At 42.2% G+C, this 19,591-nt stretch overlaps 1 protein-coding gene across 1 annotated transcript in view; it reads right to left on the bottom strand.

The window, feature by feature from the left end:
- Positions 1–642: 642 nt before the first annotated feature.
- Positions 643–19,591, bottom strand: part of tnrc6c2 (trinucleotide repeat containing adaptor 6C2) — a 105,330-nt gene continuing 86,381 nt past the window's right edge. The window contains exons 7-25 of the mRNA XM_077604465.1: positions 18,640–19,020; positions 12,641–15,034; positions 11,749–11,952; positions 10,733–10,899; positions 10,586–10,663; positions 10,410–10,467; positions 10,190–10,332; positions 9,921–10,067; positions 8,811–8,957; positions 8,545–8,664; positions 8,313–8,396; positions 7,502–7,784; positions 6,972–7,136; positions 6,703–6,897; positions 6,474–6,623; positions 6,116–6,331; positions 5,445–5,518; positions 4,862–5,001; positions 643–4,544 (exon numbers count right to left, since the gene is read on the bottom strand). Of these exons, the coding sequence (XP_077460591.1) occupies positions 4,196–4,544; positions 4,862–5,001; positions 5,445–5,518; positions 6,116–6,331; positions 6,474–6,623; positions 6,703–6,897; positions 6,972–7,136; positions 7,502–7,784; positions 8,313–8,396; positions 8,545–8,664; positions 8,811–8,957; positions 9,921–10,067; positions 10,190–10,332; positions 10,410–10,467; positions 10,586–10,663; positions 10,733–10,899; positions 11,749–11,952; positions 12,641–15,034; positions 18,640–19,020 (5,495 nt within the window). The 3' untranslated portion in view covers positions 643–4,195. The remainder of the gene's footprint in view (positions 4,545–4,861; positions 5,002–5,444; positions 5,519–6,115; positions 6,332–6,473; positions 6,624–6,702; positions 6,898–6,971; positions 7,137–7,501; positions 7,785–8,312; positions 8,397–8,544; positions 8,665–8,810; positions 8,958–9,920; positions 10,068–10,189; positions 10,333–10,409; positions 10,468–10,585; positions 10,664–10,732; positions 10,900–11,748; positions 11,953–12,640; positions 15,035–18,639; positions 19,021–19,591) is intronic.

The raw sequence follows: 19,591 nt of genomic DNA, 5'->3' as shown, positions 1-19,591 counted from the left end.
CATGTTTTAGCTGTCAGACGAGAGACTTTTACTATCTTAGACTTATTACATCAGTGGTGTTCATTTAATTAAGAGTATTTGGACCAGTCACAAAAGAAGAAGAAAAAAAAGGATTGAAGGATGTGGACATTTTTTGGTTGTTAAACTTTCACAATTGAACCTGAAAGTCTACTTTGTTGGGTTCTACATTATATTTAAATTCCCCCATCAGTTATACATTTTAATTTCAACATAAGTTACTTATGGCCGCAGTAGCCAATCTCGGCAATAACCTTTCTATCGAGACCCCCAAAATGAGACACATAAGGGGGTGTCACAATTAAAAGAGGCAGAAGAAAAAGCTGCTATGGTTGTCAAGAAAAAAAAAGATGGTTTCATTGTTCCCCTTGCAACCATGTTATTAAATGTATATACATTTATTAAAATGATGATTTTTTAAAAGTGAAATTATTGGCTATAATTTAAGAAAATTTGTAACATAAAATGGTATTTTTAAGACTGTCGTTTTGTTAGCAGGATGCAGTTATCACTCATTTTCTCTGAAAGTATTTTTGGGAAACTGCACGACTGCGTAAAGGTGGAGCGATGGTCTTAAAAATGAAAGACAACAAGATAACAACCCAAATAAAGGTGCTTTTCCCCCCCCACCAAGAAATAAAGGTGCTAACATTATGTAATTATTGTCAAATCCTCACTTGGTAGGTTTGTGCCTCCATTCTTCAAAAAGTAACTTTAGAAAAAGAAACAAAACCCCAATCTATTTATTCCGTTGATGTGGACCAAATACTCATTCGTATTCCCAGATTCAAGTATTCAAGCTTAGCCTTTTTTACTTCTTGATATGTCTTTTTTCTTTATATCTTTTTTTTTACTTAGCACATGTTCTATCTACGCTGAAGGGCGGAGTAATGAACAAATACACACACTCTTATGCACACAACGTATACCGTTTCATGTGGTTGAAAAGCAGAATGTGCAGAATGCATGATCAAGTATTAGTTTACAACTACTTGTGTGTGTGTGTGGGAGTGAGAAAATACATATTGCTCATCTTCAGTAAAACCTTGCAGACAAATGAAATGTTTGACAGGCTACCATCTTGTCTTGTGTTGTTATACATGTACGGCATTACACAACACCACATATATACAGTATATATGTATGTATAAGTATATACAGTTTATAATACATATATACGCCCATACATACTATATATTGTACATGTCTACTGCTATGGAGATGACAACCATAGAGAGGAGAGGTTCTGGATGCTGGTACAACATGGGAAAGCGTCGAGTGCCTTTCTGGGTGTAGTACTGGTTAGACTGACTATTGGGTCTATCTGAGCTTCTTGGATCAAGGCATTTTTACAGAAACAGGCAATAGTGATTTTTGCTTGTGTGCTGCAGGACACGGGTGTCCTGAAAGGTAGCCTTTGTCTTCTTTTTCCTTCTTCATTTAAGACTTATGTACCACTCACCGGCACCGATACAGTGGAAAGGTATAGTTCGTCATCGGGCCCGCTTTGAGCAGGGCGTCAACACAAGATAAACACCAGATAAATACAGCATCTTACATTAAAACTGAACAAGTCAAATCAAATGACAAAAAAGGCAGCCCAGTCGCATGTCTGCTTGTTCATGGTGTTGGCAGAACGCGACGACCGGAGACGTTTCAGCGAGAAGTGCAGCGATTTAACATATCGTAGCTTTTTTTTTTGTTTTGTTTTTTTTCTCATTTACATTTTTCAAAGATTTTTTTTTATGTCAAACTTCATAAAAATGATGCTAAAATGTGATTTGTAGGGTTACTTTTTTTTTTTTTTTTTTTGGTTTTAAAAAAATATGTACCCGGAATTATCCATCATCAACTGTGCACTGTAGCAAACTGGAACCCTCGCACTGCGTTAGCATGGGGTTTGTCCCGCAAACAAAAACGAACAAACAAAATAACTTAAGTCATTTCAGGGTGCGCTGCTGCCCCTGTAACCCAAAAGATTCCTTCAGGGAAGGAACCTGAGTGCTCGTTTCGGCAAATTGACTAGAGCACAGTTCAATGGCATATTTTCAATGTGTAAAGTGTGTGTCCACAAGAACAAAGGACAGGTGTGTGTGTGGGGGGTTCTTCAGAGAAAGAAGGAGAGAGCTGCATGGTAGTACTTGGTGCCCCCCCTACCCTGAGATCAAGTTTGGACACGTGCCTTCTAATAAAGTCTTCCACTGCAATTTAGAGAAAATGACGACCGTGCGAAGTTCACAGTAAGGGTGGGAGGAGTGCTGGGGTGAGAGGGACAGCGTGCTTGCTTCTCATCTTTTGCATAGAAACAGATACGGGGGGCCCTCTGTGCCTTGTTGAGGAGAAACGTGGGTTGGCAGGGGCTACTGAATCTGGCTAGCTTTGGGGGGCAGGGGTGGGGGGTTGTTTAGGGTTAGCGTAGCAGCTAGGCAACCTGCGGGCACGCAGAGCAGCTTGGATCAAAACAAAACAAAAACACACCCCAAGACTTCGAAGTACAACAAAATACTGTCCGACACAAATCACGTCCAGTTCAATAAGAGATAGACAATCATCGGTATTGATCCTTGTTTTGCATTCAATACACAGGATGAGCACAGAGGCAGCTCTGAGCAAAAGTGTTTCTGCATATGAACAGTGAGAGGCTCCTTCGGGCAGCCATGTTTGTATATATGCATGGTGGATATGAACAACAACCAGACACAATCCAGGAATAGGACGAGTAGATCTTCCAGCTAAAGTGATCTGTGTGTTTCAACGACTGAGAAGGAGGAGTAGGTGGAGGCTCGGTCTGGTTATCGCCCGACGGGGCGGGGCACCGCAGCAGAGAGGCACTCAGTGGGCGTCGGCCCCCCCAGACCATCCACGCTCGGTCTCCAGAGAGCGCAAGGCTCGGACATTTTGGAGTAACAGTGATAGTCACATAAAAATGGTTCCAATTCTTCACAAAGGTGACTACGTGTCGCTCGCACTTCTCTTCGTCAGCACATTTGTTTCATTTTGATTTATTTCCATTTTGAGCCGAAGCCACGAGCTCTTGATAAGTGCTATGATAAGAGGCCTTCCCGTGTTTATCCACGACGAAAACTCATGGTCTACTGCATTGGGAGAACCCGTTAGCGCCCCCTTTTTTTTATTTGGTATCGCGCCAGACACCCAGAGACGTCCAATCGGCTCCAGTCTCTTGTTGGCTGCGGGTGCGGCACTAGGGGCAGGAAGTATGCATTACAGTCCACACTGCTGCTTCTTTGCACAGATTTTGAAACCTAACGTCACATTTAACGTCGAGAGGGAACCAAAAAAATGAAAGGAAAAAAGTCTTTTAAGTTCCAAAATCCGTCCAACTTCAATGGGACGGGTTAGAGTTCTACGGTGTATATTGCACAATGTAAACCATCACGTTAAAAAGGGTTAAAGCCGCGTCTTCTTTCCTTTTCCCTGTGACGACACTTCCGGAAATGGTGTAAAAGATTTCACAAAGCACCAATGAGTGAATTGGGGGTGACCACGAGGATCTCGTCAGTGATTGGTCCCCGCCGCTGTCGCTCAGAGCTTGTAAATTGGAGGGGACAGACATCAGAACAATGAACCGGCCGTCAGCGTCTAAGAGGTGAAGAATCCAAGGAGCCGGGCCTCCTGAAAAGAATTGGTCACCAGTCACGTAGTGCTGGCTCATGAGGTCAAAAACTGTGCAAGATTCCATCTGCTTCTTTAGTCTATCAACAACAACAAAAAGGCGGCTTGAGAAGGACCTGGAAAGCACTTAAGGCTAATATTAGTGCTGAGAAATTAAGAGTAACGAGTAAAGGTCATCCAACCGCATCATTGGCCGCAGGCATGCTGGGAATGGTCCTTTGAGAGTCTTCTTGTTTGGGATGATTCTTTTTGAAGGGAAAAGGTAGATGGCAGCTTTGATTGCTTTCCGAAACAAAACAAAAAACCTCAAATGTTCCTTTGTGTCATGTTTCAGTTTGTTTTTCAGGTTGCAAAAAAAAAAAAACTATAACGTTACATAAAAGAAATAAAAGGCCTGATGAACTTTAAGCCTTCCATTTCCTAATTCACAGTTCCAGAAAATTCTAAAATGGTGCTGATTATCGCCACATGATTTACTTGGGTTTTGCTCCAGTTTGGAGAACCTCCATGTAGTGGTGCTGCTGTATTGTACTGTGGCATCCTCCTACATGGACTCTCCACTCAGCAGGTCTCCAGGCAGCAGGGTGTTAATAGGGGTGGGGCTACCAATCACGCGGGCATCCTCTCCACTCGGGGGCCCCCACAGGCTGGAGTACTGGGGTATGCCCCCCCAAAGCAAGTCACCTCCGTTGGGCTTGCCTCCTCCGCCGCTGCTCCATTGTCCGATGGAGTGGGATCCGGCTGCCCCGCCCATTCGATTTTGATTGGTTCCCGGGTTGGCCTGCCAACTGGTTGTGTTGTTTGAGGCCAGCGACTGGCCTTGTGCAAAGAAGCGGTTCACCTCCTCCTCGCCAGCAAATTCTGCCAGGATGGTGGTGTTACCTAGCACACACCTGACAAAAAATAACACGAGTAAGCTAAGTGATCTGGAAAATTAGTCATGGCGGAAAAACAATAAAATGATCTGTTATAAGAAAGGTGAAATTGTTTACTCAAGCAGGGTATCACAGTATTAAGTAATAAGCAAGTTTATCCGGGAATGTGACTATGATTTTTTTCAGAAAATAATAGCCTCAATAGTCATCCTAAGAATATAATAGTCTCACTCTATTGTTTTTCTACTGGTCTTATCAAGTGTTTGTGAGACACTAGTAATAAAGCCCAACAGCAAGACGGCAAAACAAATGAGGGATTTGTGTGTGGCCCTTACATGTGCAGAGACTTCTGGGCCTTGGCGGCCTCGTCCTTGGAGCTGTAGCGCACCACGGCGTTCCCTTGGGTCAAGTTGAGGTGGAATGTGCTCAAGGGGCCGTGCTGCATGCACAGTGTCCGGAGAGTTGAACCATCAATCTGCAGAGCCAGAATGATAGTTTAGAGATAAAAAATGACAGTGAAAAAAAATGATATTTGAAATCAACAATGGCAAAGTATTTCATTTACAAAGTTTCAAACTTCAACCCAAAAAAAGAAGTGCATTTGTGCAAAGTAGTGCATTATATTGAACGAATCATTTGCTAATAATTGTGTTCATGTTTTACACAATATCTCAATTGGATTTGGTGTTTATAGATGGAGTGTGTTCATTAGTTAAGAGGCCACATTGTCCCTGAATGTCTTTAAGTTAATGGTAACCATTTATAAAACATCAACCAAATACTATAATTAAAATGACAGCTTTATAGCACACTTCTATAGTTGACTTGACATTAATCAAGAAATAATGGCCCTTACAGCTTCTCATTAACTCGACTTAAACCACAAGTTCTAATAAATTGGTCAGTCCATAAACTTACCTGAGGTGTGAGATTCCTCAGCACCAGCCAACTGCTGGTCCTGTTAGAGCTGTCGGTACTCCAGGTGGTTCCCTCTGTTAAAAAATAAAGAGCAAAAGAACAATGTTCATAAAGAAAAGAAAAACAAAGTGGTAATATAAAATAAATAAAGATCACAGTATAATTCATCGGAGTCTGTCATACGTGCATCTTTGAGAGAGGAACAAGTTCATATTTTTAAGCACTAGGTCAGGCGCAAATAATTGTTTCTGTTTTTGCCACGGGAAACAACCACCATTGATTAAAAAAACAATTATATTTTGGATGAGCAATTACTACATAAAGAAATGCCCTATAAACTTTCATATATATTTAAGGGATCCAAGCTGCAATGTGGTGAATTCACTATAGTTGTTTTACAAAGTGGGGAGGTAATACAGCATGGAAAATGTCTAGTTGTTAACTTGTGACAGTGAAATATGAATGATTTTCATCAACTTAATACACATTTGCATTGTGTATAGAGCACATATATTACATTTCCCATTTCCTTGACGTAGCAAACACAAAAGGATGGCAAAACTATAATTGGTCACCTCTGAAAGAGAACTGGGGCTTTCATGATTAAAGCCCCTTTGCTAATATGCTAAAATTAAGAGGATAAAAAAATACAGTACAGTGCTTTAGCTCACCAGAGGTATAAGAACCACTCCAGCCTTGGGCCAGGCCCAGCGAGTTGCCTCCCCAGGTGGAGGATGGCTTGTTATTGGTAAGACCAGGCGGGGGTCGAGATGGGGTCGCTGAGCCGCGTGGCCCCTGTGGGACTTTCCACAGCTCGTGGGTCAACGATGATTGGTTCTGGCTTATGGACCCCGTGGACCAAGTGGATTTAACATCAGACAGTTTGCCTTTAATGAAGAAAAAAAAGGAATTTATCAAAGTGAAGAAGCCTTCCTTTGCCAGATACTCCCTCTTCCCACATTTTCCAATCACAGTAGGGCTAGGTGTTGTTGCCAGGATTTAAAAAAATTAATAATTTTACATCTGTACCTCCATTTCTGTCACGCAGCAGGTATCTGTTGACATCCTGGATATTCGTATTGATGGTGGGACCGCTGGGGACGCTACCAGGGGTCATATTCGGGTCATTCTCAGGGTCAATGTTCTGAAGACCTTTCCATGGCACACCTGGGCAGAATTCTGAGGAAGAAAAATAAAGTATTTCATCACAAATACACTAGTATAAAAAGCACTGCTATCCAATTGTTACTACCCTCACCTGGGGGCCAGTTAATATTGGTCCCATTGGTTATCTTCTCATTGGGGTTCTTGCCTTGGCCCCAACTATCTGGGGGGGGTACCAAGGAACTAGCAGGGGGGTCTGAGCTGGACATCAGATTGTATGGGCTGTAGGAATCCTCCAGCTGTGAGGATTTTCCTGGGGGAATAAGGGTTGAGGCAGCAGATATGGCACCTAGCGTATAAAGAAACAAACAATGAATTCGAACTCTTATTTTGGTCAATCTAAATTAAGAATACACAACTTACCATGTTTGTTGAGGTTATTTTCCAGGCTCGAGGTGTTGCCACCGAGGCCGTCCATGGAGTTAGAGTGCGTCCACTGAGAGAGTCGGGACTGGGGTTGAGGGGGCTCCTTCAGTGACAGTCCTCCGACCTCGATGCAGTTTACATTCATGTTTGGATTCAGTCCAGCTGCACAAAGGACACAAGAAGTCAAAAACACAGAATTAGGCAGCACTCCCCACTGATGCAAAAGAAACATAGTATACATGCGGTAATATATGGCAAAAATAGTTCAACATTTTCTTTGTAGTATTAGAAAAAAATTGCTATGCTAGGCTAGGCTAGGATACAATACATTTACTGTGCAGCCGGTTTGGACGGGCTAATGAGGCTGACTCCATATCAGCGGACAAGATAGGTTAAATTTTGATCGCACAATCACCAATTCCCCAAATGGATTAATTAATTTCTATGATCAATCAGGTTTGCCCTAAGTAACCATTGTTACTCAAGTCCAGTGATTGAAGTATTATAAATTTAAATTGTTCTCTCACAAAGAGGGTAGGTGCTGTAGGCGTTGGGTGAAGACAGCAGCTCTTTGGTGTGCAGTGTATCGGCCAAGCCAGGACCATGATGTGAGCCCGTGAAAGGGTCCAGGGTTGATTTTGCAGATCCAGAACCGTTATTGGTGCTACTGGGGGCATGCATTCCAGCTTGAGAGGAAGAAGAGGTGGAATGAGAGGGATGCTGCTGCTGCTGCTTCATGAGCAGCGCCTGATATAGCTGACGCTGGTGCTGCTGGATCTGCTGCTGCATGTTGGTGATTGTGCGTGCGACCTAGGAGTAGAGAAGTGCAGGGAAAAAGATGAGTGACATGAAAAGTATTACAAATAAAACTAAATCTCCTCTGTACAAACGGTACTCGGATGTTTGGTCGCCGGACGTTTGGTCGCCCGGACGTTTGGTCGCCGGACGTTTGGTCGCCGGATGTTTGGTCGCCGGACGTTTGACAACATGACAGAGAGTTTACTGTTGAAACCAGCTCTCAAAATTATATTCATGAGAGAGAGTTTAATATCTAAATATCTACTGTTGAAACCAGCTCTCAAAATTATATTCACCCGTGCGACCAAATGTCCGGGCGACCAAACGTCCGGCGACCAAACGTCCGGCGACCAAACGTCCGGTCACGGTAAAAACAACTCTGGGGGAAACATGGAAGTAATGATGATAAGCTAACCACTAATGTTGTTACTGAATGGAATCGATTTGGCAATCAGGTCAGATGGCCATGCTCCAGAAGTGGGACACATTGATCATCACATGACTGTGTGAGTGGGTGAAGTGCTGCAGATATTGACTCACTTGCTGCTCTTGTTGACGAATGGGGCCAGAAACGTTACGTTGCGCTTGCATCATCTGCTGCTGGATTTGTAAACGCTGGTACGCCTGAACGAAAAAGGAAACTATTATGGCACAGCTAAAGAAATAAAAGCAAAACACGTGGGAATCGTGTTTAGTATCTTTTTCATTATATCTCAGTGAATCAAAATGTAATTAGAAAAATGTCAATCTACCGATGAGAGGGGAGACTCACCATTTGCAGTTGCTGGAGTTGGTACAACAGGGTCATTTGTTGAGGGTTTATTGGTGAGGTTAAAAGTGCAGGGTTTAAACCAATGTTTTTTGCTGCAAACTGCAAGAGCTGTGCTTGGACCTGCAGACCAGAGACACTGACTAGAGCACTGACAGCTAACTTGTAATTCACAAGTAAACAAAAGCCCGTTTCAATCAGGAAAGAAGCAGGAAGTCCTTCTAACCGAGTAGGCTAGAAAAGTAGCTTCAATATATAATTGTATCTACCTGAGGGGTGAGAAACTGAGGCACTTGAGCACGTAGACTAGGCATGGAGGAGCTGAGGGGTGGCACTGGTGGCTGAGGAGACTGCTGCTGTTGCTGCAGGGCCCGGCTTTGTGTTGCTCCACTGCTGCCAAACATTCCACTGGATATCTACAACACAAAGAAATCCATTTTGATTGAAATTTGGAAAGGACATTAGCAATTGTATGGCTCTGTCTGGGTTGGTGATTCGTCACAGTAAACATGACTGTTAAAATCACCTTTGAAGAGGACATTTGAAGAAACTATCGATATCAAATATTCATCAGAAAGGAACAGACAGTAGGAAAGGATGAGCAATTTCAGAAACAATGACAGACTATAGTCATGGTTGTCACTAATGCAAAAGAGTAAGTAAACTTGTACACTTGAAATTGAACCAGTCTAATTGCATAGGATACCTACAGTGTTGGAAACACATTTAAAAGAAAAAAGACATCACAAAAACTAAGTGAGTATACCTCAAAAACACATAGCTAGCCATCTCAGATTGTTATTTATTCACCGGTAATCATTTTACATAGTTATATATATTAAAGTCAGCAATTTATTTATTTTATACAAGATACAAGTTATGTCACCAATTTTTAGCTTCTGAATCACAAAAAAAGATTTGTGATACAAATGTGCTTTGTATACCCTATTGCGAAATGACATAGAGTACTGTCCACCACTAGGAGTGGGTACTGAAACTTGACATCAGTTTTGTTCTGTTTTTTTTTTACAATCAGCGTCTGGGTTTCAATATGATACGTTGAATAAATATCGTTTTGAAAAATACTTCATTACCATCCATGTATTTTTTTCGTCAGTGAAATTTGTTTTTTAGTAACATATAATGAATAGAATTAGTTAAACAAACATTGTGTTTGTTTTTTATTCATCTATATAAAGCATTGTCTTTGAGGAACAATCGAGACTGAAACTGACTAACTACTGTTTTTTTTTTCTTCAGAACATTTTAAATGGTAATCAGGGTAAATGGTGACTAGTTATAAAGCACATTTATCTACATGTTTTTAGCATGCCCTTGAAAAGGGAGTGACTTTTAAATGCGATGACATGAAACGATACCTGTCTGTTGTTCAAGTTTTGCAAGGCCAGCCCCGAAGTGCCTGGTCCCAGACCCTGCCCAGGAAGGCTACTGTTGGTCAGGGGAAGCTTCAGGCTGGGGGAAGGCATAAATGGTGATGGTGGGGCATCATCAGAAAGAGGGCCATCCTAAAACACAAAGGTACAGGCAATCATGAATGTGTCAAATACCGACAAGAGTTAGCAAATATTAAATGTATGGGCTGTAACGTGCCATTTTATTAAAGCTACGAAAGTCACCCGTTTAATACCTTGTCAAGGAAGGCGTGGCGGTCAGAGGGATCTTTCGAAAGCATAGATGCTCGACACACCAGTGGCTTGTTCAGGCCATTGCTATAATCAGAAATGCCCATACTACGCTTGTCCAGGTCAGTCTTCTTCTCCAGAAGAGCACCTGAGAGAGGAAGATGTTGTAAAAATATGTGAATCATGCTTACAGAGGCACACGGCCCACACAAAAAGTGAACTCACTCATGGCCTGGTCAAGATTCATGTTGTTGCTCTTCAATGCCTCCTCAGCAGGATCTCTCTGTAGCACATTGATTATACAGGTCACTCAAATAGTAAATGAATCTGTTCCTTAAAAAATGATTATATACAGTTAATGTATTTTTCATGCCAGTGTAAATATAAAAATAGTGACTAACTGGAAAACCCATGTCAGTGAGTTGTTTGATGAGACGGTTCATGATCCAGGTCTCATCTGGCTTGTTAATCATCCTTCCCTGAAGTAGTCAAATATTATGTTAAAAATAAGCTATAGTTAATGCGTATGGAAATGTATAGGCATTTACCTTGCTAGGGCCCTTCTTGGGTCCATTGCTCCAGGAATTGCAGGACGAGCTGGATTCCTGAGAGGTGGGGCTGGTCCACATGTCCCCATCTTCAGTATCCCATTGGCCAGTAGACATACTCATTTCATCCCCTCCGCTCCCCCAGCTGTCTTGCATAGGTTTGGGACCTGACCAAAAATACACAAAATTTAATTACCGTATTTACTCGCATGTAAACCCCATTTGTCGGACAAAAAAATTATGACTGAATCGAGGGTACGGCTTATATGCGCATACAAAGACGACATGCACGAAACTGCAAGGTGACAAATACGAAACACCATGACACCATAACGCCATGACAATCCGGTCAATACGGTCATTTTTTAAAAATAGAGAAAAGATAAACAGATAAAACGCTAAACAAAATTTATTTTGGGGTCTTTGAATGAAATTCAAGAAAGAAAAAAAAAACATCTTGCACAAAAGGTGAAAAAACTCCCTTGTGCTTGCCACCGCTCACTCATGGCGTCGCCATCCCACCCCAGTTATAAACGTGCCCGGACTGCCCAGGCGCGAGTAACCTTGATAGATTCGTAGCGTTTACCATGTCAGCACAACCTAATAGCCTTAATACATGCGTAATGTGAATCTCATGCTATTATTGCACCCAGAGACTTGGTGAACACTATACCGATACGGACACACGTCCTGATGATACATGAGAAATTGTAAAAGTCAACAATTTTAGGGCAATGTGCGGCTTATATGCGCGTGAATACGGTAATAAAGAAAAAGGTCCAAACCAACAAAGAAGAAAGTGGGAATTCCATAGGAAATAAATTAGGGAAAATGTAATGCAAGAAAAACAACCACAGCATGAAGATTTGAATTTGACCACTTGATGGCACTGTGTTCATTTCTACAAACCTCCTGTGGTCTCTAACGCCATCTATCACTCGCAACCTCGTTACAAAAAAACAAAGGTGTGAAATTGGTTTTGATTGGTCATCCAATGAACAAAAAGTGCCAGTTACCCGGCTTGCAGGATGCAGCAGAGGAAGGTCCGCTGGCCCTGCCATAGGGTCTGGGGGGCTCATGGCCACCATCTCCCCATCCGCTAACACCCCCTGTAGGCTTGCCCCAAGCAGAGGTGCCGTTGTCCACAGCTGATGTTGGAGCAGCGGGCTCTCCCCAAGCAGGCTCCGATTTGGGCTGAACACTGGGAAGCTCTCCCCAGCCTGCAAAACAAAGAGAGGTAATTCCTGAAATACTAAATCATATTTGCGCAGTTAACTCAAATGCCATCACAATCAAATATGCTAATTGCTCATTTGGAACAGTTTGCTCTTTAAATTAAATGTACTATTTGCCTTGTTACAGCCTTGGCTTTTGTCTAAAGAATTATAGTTTATTTTAATGTACTAAAATCAATTTCTAATATGTTATTCTCAGTTTCTAGGCAGCTGAACTGGACCAAAAATATTTATTATTGACTCTACATAAATAAATGCAGTCCAATTGATAAATATCGACCACACTGGTCAATGGGTTGAATCAATAAAAAGCAAAGGGTTGATGTTGCGTACAAAAAGCGTTTATGTTATGTATGTAAGGTGTTTGTCTTCAATAAGAGATGTTTAAATAGTGCGCAATAAACACAAATAACTGGACATGCTGACTTATGCATGTTATGGTCATTTTGACGCCCCAATAATGGTAAGATAAACCATTTAAGAACATGTAATAACTCGAAAAATAATGCTTCCTAACAATCTTTGTCAATATTGGTTTGAATGGTAGTTTAGTCACATCAGATCATTACGATTTAGATGTATCGATGACAACATTTGAACAACCTTTTAACCATTCCAAAGCTATGTAGACAATACTAAAAGAAAGTCAAAAAATGCAGCGACATTTTCTTACCTGGGTTAGCGAGAGGAGGTCTACCTTGGAGTCCAGCGTTTGCATGTGGGGAACAATTGTTGGGTGGCCCATAGTTGTTTCCATGATGCTGATGTTGGAGATGGCTTGGAGCGTTGCCATGGTGAGGATGGTGGTGCATTGGATGGCCGTGGTGGTGACTGTTGTTGGCAGGGCCAACAGAATGATTGTTGTTGTTGGGCATGATCATGCCCCCATTCTTAAGAGGGGGTGGGCCGCTGTTGCCTGGATTATCATTGGGACTATTGCGATCCCACATATTGACACTTTTGATGTGTGCGCCAGGATCACCCCAGGTGGATGTCCCGTCATCAATTTCCATCTTTCTTCGAATTGAGGGCGGTGATGGCTCCTCCCAACCAGTGGATTCCAAGCGTTGTTCCTGTTTGCTTGCATTACTCCAGCTCGATGTGTTCTGCTTAACAGAACCAGAACCACCCCAAGAACCAATGCTCCCCCCTCCTCCACTACCAGTGCTGCTGCTACTACTTTCAGTGGGCTTGGAGGAACCCCAAGTACCGTGTACTGGCCCATTGGCACGAGATGCCTCTCCCCATGTGCTGCTACTGACAGAGGAAGTCATTTTACCACCTCCCCTAATTCCTCCTCTAGAATTGTCCTTCCACCCGCCATTACCTCCATCTCCTTCCCACATACTGTTAGGGGACACATTGTTCTTGCGGTCTGGTTCACCCCAGTCCCTGGTGCTAGAATTGTTGGCACCTCCATTGTTATTGCCCCAGCCACGGGAACTTGGCGGGCCCTCCCCCCAATTAGTGGACTGGCTTTTTGTCATGTCACCGTCCCAGCTTTGTGATTTGTCGCCAGAGCCCCAAGACGTTATGCCTACATTTTTAGGTCCACTGTTGGGCACGGGGTCTCCCCATCCACTGGTGGTGCCATTAGTGGCTTCAATCTGTGAATGTGGGGGATCATCCCATCCTGATGCAGTCTGTACTTGTTGAGGTGGAGGAGCTCCCCAGCCTGATCTTTCGTTGTCACGTTTTCCATCAGATCCATGCCTCAGATTGATACTAATGTTGGAGTTGATGGTACTTTCATTGTTGCATGCAGATCCACTATTAGAACTGGAACTTTCAAAAGTGTCTGAGCTGCTGTTGCTTTTACCATCATCAGAATTTGCTTCCTCCATCTCCCACACTGTATGCTGTCGGATGGGAGTCTGTCCCCAACCTGTATTACTCAGCACCCTGGGGTCAAGGTCCTGTCGAGGTAACACAGGAGTATAATCCATACTTGAGGACCTCTCTCGGGAGTGAGAATGGCCATCTCTGCTGTCCCCACTACCCTCACTTGCAGGGGCTGTTCCAGGCTGCTTACTCCATGACCCAAGTTGCTGCTCTTGACCTGTGCCTGAAATGACAGCATCAGCAGAGTCCCAGCCCTTCGATGTATCTCCACTACTTGAAGATTTCCCCCAATCACCCCAGCTACCACTGCCATTACTTCCACCACCACCCCCACTACCTTGGCTTCCCCAAGCAGAGAGACCTGCAGAAGGAGCTGTGTCCCAGACGGTGTCCTTTGAGTCAGTTGCCTTGGCTTCTCCACTACCCCATGCAGAGCTGCCTGTTGTGTCTCCATTAAGTTGGGATGATTCAGTTGGCGACTGACCACCCCAGCCAGTTAGCCCATGGATAGGGCTCATTGGCTCCTGAGCGTGTTGCTTGCTGTGGTTTGGTCTATCAGTGTTAAGGTTAGTTTCCATATTGAGGGACAAGCTTGCGTTGGTTGAAGGGTGCTGCTGTTCATTTTCATTAGCACCAACCATGCTAACCCAGCCTCCGCCACAGGAGCTTGCGCCAGCAAGGTTGCCATTCCCATTGTTTCCATTCCCACTTCCTGGTGGATGAGATGAAGCAGAGACCCCGTTTGGGCCAAGAACACCAACACCCTCATGACCGAGAACAGGCCAGGCAGATGGGTTCGCAGTGGGATTGAGATTCAAGTTAAAACCGGGTGAGCCCCAATGATTGGGCGTTCCTACTCGCCCACCAATCATTCCTTCTTGTTTGGCATCTGACCCCCAACTTCTGTTACTTGACAATGTGTTGGTTGACCCAGGTCCTGTCATCATGTTACTGTTAGATTTAAGAGACGTGTAGTGGGACGGCTGGCCTGTGGCACCTGTGGCCATACTCAAAAAAGTACTGTTGATAGCACTGATGTCTCTGCTAAAGCTATCTGAGCCCAAGGGGCATTCTGGTACTGCAGGTTGTCCGGAGTCACCACTATGGCTAATGGAAGGCCAGGTTTTAGTTTCAATTCCTTCAATATTTCTGGAAATGCTGTCAGCATGCAAGGAGCCTCCCCACTGGCAATTCTGTGCAGAAGGACTGCTCTTGAGGGGTAAGTCTAAAGAGAAATGAAATAAAAAAAGTGCTCATTACTATAAAGATCTTGAAAAATAATCAGAGCAAAAACAGAAAGTGACAGAATCAGCAAATACTATTCTAACTCACTTGAATGCAACCAATTTAAAAAAATAAATGGTTTTTGTCAAATCAACCGTGGCGTTGATCAAAATGTGATTGCAGTCAATTATCTTGAGTGTTTCTTGACCTGTAATGTATGCATATATCATTACTCTAGTTCACTCTGAGCCGAAAAAAAAGAAACTTTACCACTGTATTACCATTCTAACTTTTAAAACCCTTTTATTCCCTATCTCTTCAGCTTCCCTAATCTGTTATTATATCGTAACCATACCTCTTTTCCATGCCTTTTATCTTATTTTGTGTGCCTACCCTTTTTAGTTATCCTTTCATTTTTGCTCCCTTTTCAAACACCAGGCACAGCAGAGACACATCCGTCTCCATTGTAGTTTTGTGAGCTAGGGCACTAAAAAGCCCAAGTGGAACGATGCTCATTTATCGGAATGAAAGCAAGATGGCTTCTCATCCATCACACTCCGACTCACCCTAGCACACAAAACTATGGAAAATATGTTTCAAAGTCTGCAAATCTCTCTCTCACTCTTTGCATAAAGCATATAAATAAATACAGAATTTGTTTTTCCAATAGCAGCTGTCCATCTTTTTGTACGTGTACAAATATAACCAAATGTAGGGACTTTGCTAGAAAAACAAAGATCATATTTTTTATTGGTTAATTTATATTCTACTCCACAAAAGAAATCTCATTAACCCTAATTGTACCCCATCAGCAGAGGGGACTACTAATTGATCAAATCAGATCTATAAGAAGGGCATTTATCAATCAGAGACAGCTAATCAATGGTGTTGTTAATTCAAGAGTTAGAAAAAAGAAAGCTATTGATCCAGCACCCACCAAAGCCAGCCAGAGCCATTGTATGGTGTTTCAACAACACAAATTCCTATCATTAATCAAACCACCGCTCAGGCCAGACAAGCATACATTGGAGGAATTACTTTATGAAAAGAGAGTAAAAAATGTTCTAAGAAATTAATTGTGCCTTATAATCACTGCTTAAAAATACTACAATAATTTGAATGGAATGGATAATGGACGGAACACTATACAATAACGACGCAAACTCTTCTTTCGTGTCTGTGTTAGAATGCGAGACTGCTTGTATGTGTGTCTTTAATTTACAGGACAACATACAACAGAGTGGCTAGAATGCATTTTTTTTGTCTCCAAATATTTATCTTCATTTCACAGGCAGCTTTATCGCAGAAGGTCATCGTAAGACTCATGGTACACGTCTGTATATTCTCTCATTCTAACACCCAGTCAGTGGAACGTAGGACAAGATACAGTATACTATGCACTAAATAGGAAAATACCTCATATAAGAAATTACGGTAACTTATACGATCCTTTTATAACAATTTACAACTCACGATTAAATGCTTAGTACACTGCTTCCCATGCAAATTGTACCAAATGCAACCAGACATAACTATACAGATGTTTTTTTTCATATACTAATCAGGCGTGATCAAAGTGGCTTTGAGTCTTATTGGAGGAGACTTTGCTACTACGTACTATCATACATTCTGTGATGTGTCAACATGGTCAGTTACAATATTTGTCAGCACAATACTAATATTTGGTTCTATTATGCATAACAACATATATAAATGGGGCAATAAGTATATAAGTTAATACATAAACGAGCCCTATTTTATCTTTACCCCAAGTGACTTAAATCATTCTTGCAACTCCCTCTCTTGACATTGCAATTAAAATGTCTGGCAGTGTTAAATTATTAGTATTACCCATAATATGCAAGTAAGGTGACAGTAATTAAGTTTTCTTATATTCTCAAATCAAGCATTAAATCTTTATCATTTACCAAAAACTTGAAATCAAAACAAACGGGAGGAGTGATGTATTTGATGGTGGCCGGGCGTCACAGAAGGATTAAAAAAAATAAAAATAATAATTCATTCTTCATGTCTGTTTACCTCTATTGGGCAAAGGGGGGAAAAAGCAGAGAGCAATAGCGACTTCTCTGGTTTCACTTATGGACACTGGATAAATGAAGTCACCAGTAGCTTCTCTTGTGTGTTTCTGTTTGTGTGAGAGCAAAACTTGCAATAAAAACAACTACAGTTACTTATGCACCACTTACTTTTGTGGTTATTTGGCAACTAAGAAAATAAAATCAAGTGCAATTTGTTACACATTGAGGAATAGAAAAAATATTTTGGCCTAATCTAAAATCATTTTAATAATTCAGAAAATCAAATTTAACATGTTTAGGACCAGCCTAATCCAGCTATCCTATTTGATGCATGGAGGGATTCTCAGATAAAGGTTTATTTACATTGATGTTAAAATTGTCTGCGATTTCCTCATTATGGAAAGGCTCATTCCAGCTTGATATATGCTGACTCTAACTTAAGCCGCCTTAACAATAGAACCAAGGGTCCTTAAAGCACCGTATGGCAACATGCACTGTCTCAGCTACCATAAAACAGCTGTTGGTCCGAAGTTCCCACAAGTCTTAAACGACCCCCACTTCAGCACCTGCTACTGGGCAAGCCATTCTGTGGCCTTGACTACTTAATGTTTCCCAGTCAGCTGGCTAGACCAGGATGAGGAAGCTGCAGAAGGGTGGGGGTATGTCTGGTACAAGGACAAGAGTGGGGGTGCGGGGTGGGGGGAAGGAGGTGTCGGAAGACCCTTGAATATATGGAGGTTCCCTTTCAGGCTAAAAAGTTGTGTTGTGTTTTGTTAGGCTGTTGGAATACAAACAGAGGCCCTAGGTTTGTCTTTCATTATGTGTGTTAGATAAATTGTGTGCTTCTGTGTGCATGTATCAGCTGGCCTGCAAGGCCGACACAGATCTGAGGCGACACAACTAGGTCAATCTAGTTTTCCCCCAGCTGCACACCCACAACATATATGTGCCCTTTTGTGAGCATGAATACAAAATACAAACTATTGGGAATCTGGCATGACTTGGGAAGGCTACTGCCATCTAAACCTTCTGAGGCAATGTAACCTCTAGAAAGGTCAGTAAAAGAGATGTCCCAAAAAAGTAGACCTGACATGCTGCAGAAACACTGATGTAAATGCATTCAACCACAAGTGCTTCACAGCTAAGGGACACGGGTTTTTACAATTCAGTCAACATGCTTGCTCCTCCTGTGTCAACAATGCTTTTACTTTATGCCAAGTTGAGAGGAAATATTAATTTACTCATTTTAAAAAGCCTCAGCAGAGGCAAGACAAATCCTAATAATGTTTGCCACACGGAGCTGACTATCAGATGAAGGCCTACTTATAAAGAACAGCCATTGAAAATATATTACTGCACGTGTTTTTGTAGTACTGCAAGTAATAAAATAGAAGTGATGACAGAAAAGCACGAGTGGGCCCAGTTCTTAAAAAAAATTATACTATTTCATCTTGTTGGTGGACTCAAAAATAAAAATGAAACAAAGATGCATAAAATCTAAGCAAATCATTTTAAATGAATAAATGACCATCCGAGTAAGTGTCAGTCTTTTAAAAAGTGCACAAACCTGATTGTTGTTTGCCTGCAGTGAAGTCTGCAGAGTTTGTAGTGGTGCTGTTGGTAGTTGTAGAAGATGAAGAGTGAGGTAATGAAGGTGACAAGGAGGAAGAAGGGGCTATGAGAGCACCGAAGGCTCCTGCAGGAAGCGGCTGGCCTCTCTTCAGTAATTGCTTGTGGTCCTGCTGTCGGAAGCGTGGGGGCACCTCTCTGGCTGGGTAGCGAGAGCTGACAGAGGACGAAGGGCACTGTGGCTGAGGAGCGGTCGGACTCTGGAGCTGGCTATTGCAGGAGGTGCGTTTGTCATTTCCAGAAGAAAATAAAAAGGAGAGGGGCGACGTAGGACTGGCAGGTCGGAGGTGGTGGGGTGTGCCTGGACTGGGCTCTGGCACTGAATAGATGGAATATACATCCACGCACAAACAGAGAAAACAAAAGCAGAAGGGAAGGGATTAATTTAATGGTTGGGTAGTACAGATACTGTATTAGCCTGGACCATGCCAGAGCAACAGCTTGCAATGTTTCGATCAAGTTTAGAACTGCATTTCCAAGGATGCTGTGTTGATGGGATAGCTCTATTATCAAGATGAAAATAATATCCCAACCAATATCAAAATATAAACCCCTGACGAATTTTGCAAATTAGAGGATTTTATGTGGCAAAGCAATTTTGCTTGAAAACTATTATTGTTCAAATTGTGATCTCTGTTCTAATAAACACGTATGCCTCAAACAAATGTTGGATCAATCAACTTTAAAAAATTTGGGGGATGAATTAATTTTGACGATACTCTTTGGCTTGCGGTCTGAAATTTTAAAACACGACTTAAATGAACTGATGAAAAAAAATGATATAAAAGTTTATTATTGCATCATGCTTGCTGTTTAACACCTTATGATTGCAGCATAAAAACGGAAAATGTCTCTCTGAGGCGTTAAAGAAGATTATGTTTTCTACTTTA

Source organism: Stigmatopora argus, chromosome 7 (genome assembly GCF_051989625.1).
Source record: "Stigmatopora argus isolate UIUO_Sarg chromosome 7, RoL_Sarg_1.0, whole genome shotgun sequence".
NCBI lineage: Eukaryota > Metazoa > Chordata > Actinopteri > Syngnathiformes > Syngnathidae > Stigmatopora > Stigmatopora argus.
The sequence above is the reverse complement of the archived record's forward strand: the minus strand, read 5'-3'. Positions and strand labels throughout refer to the sequence as shown.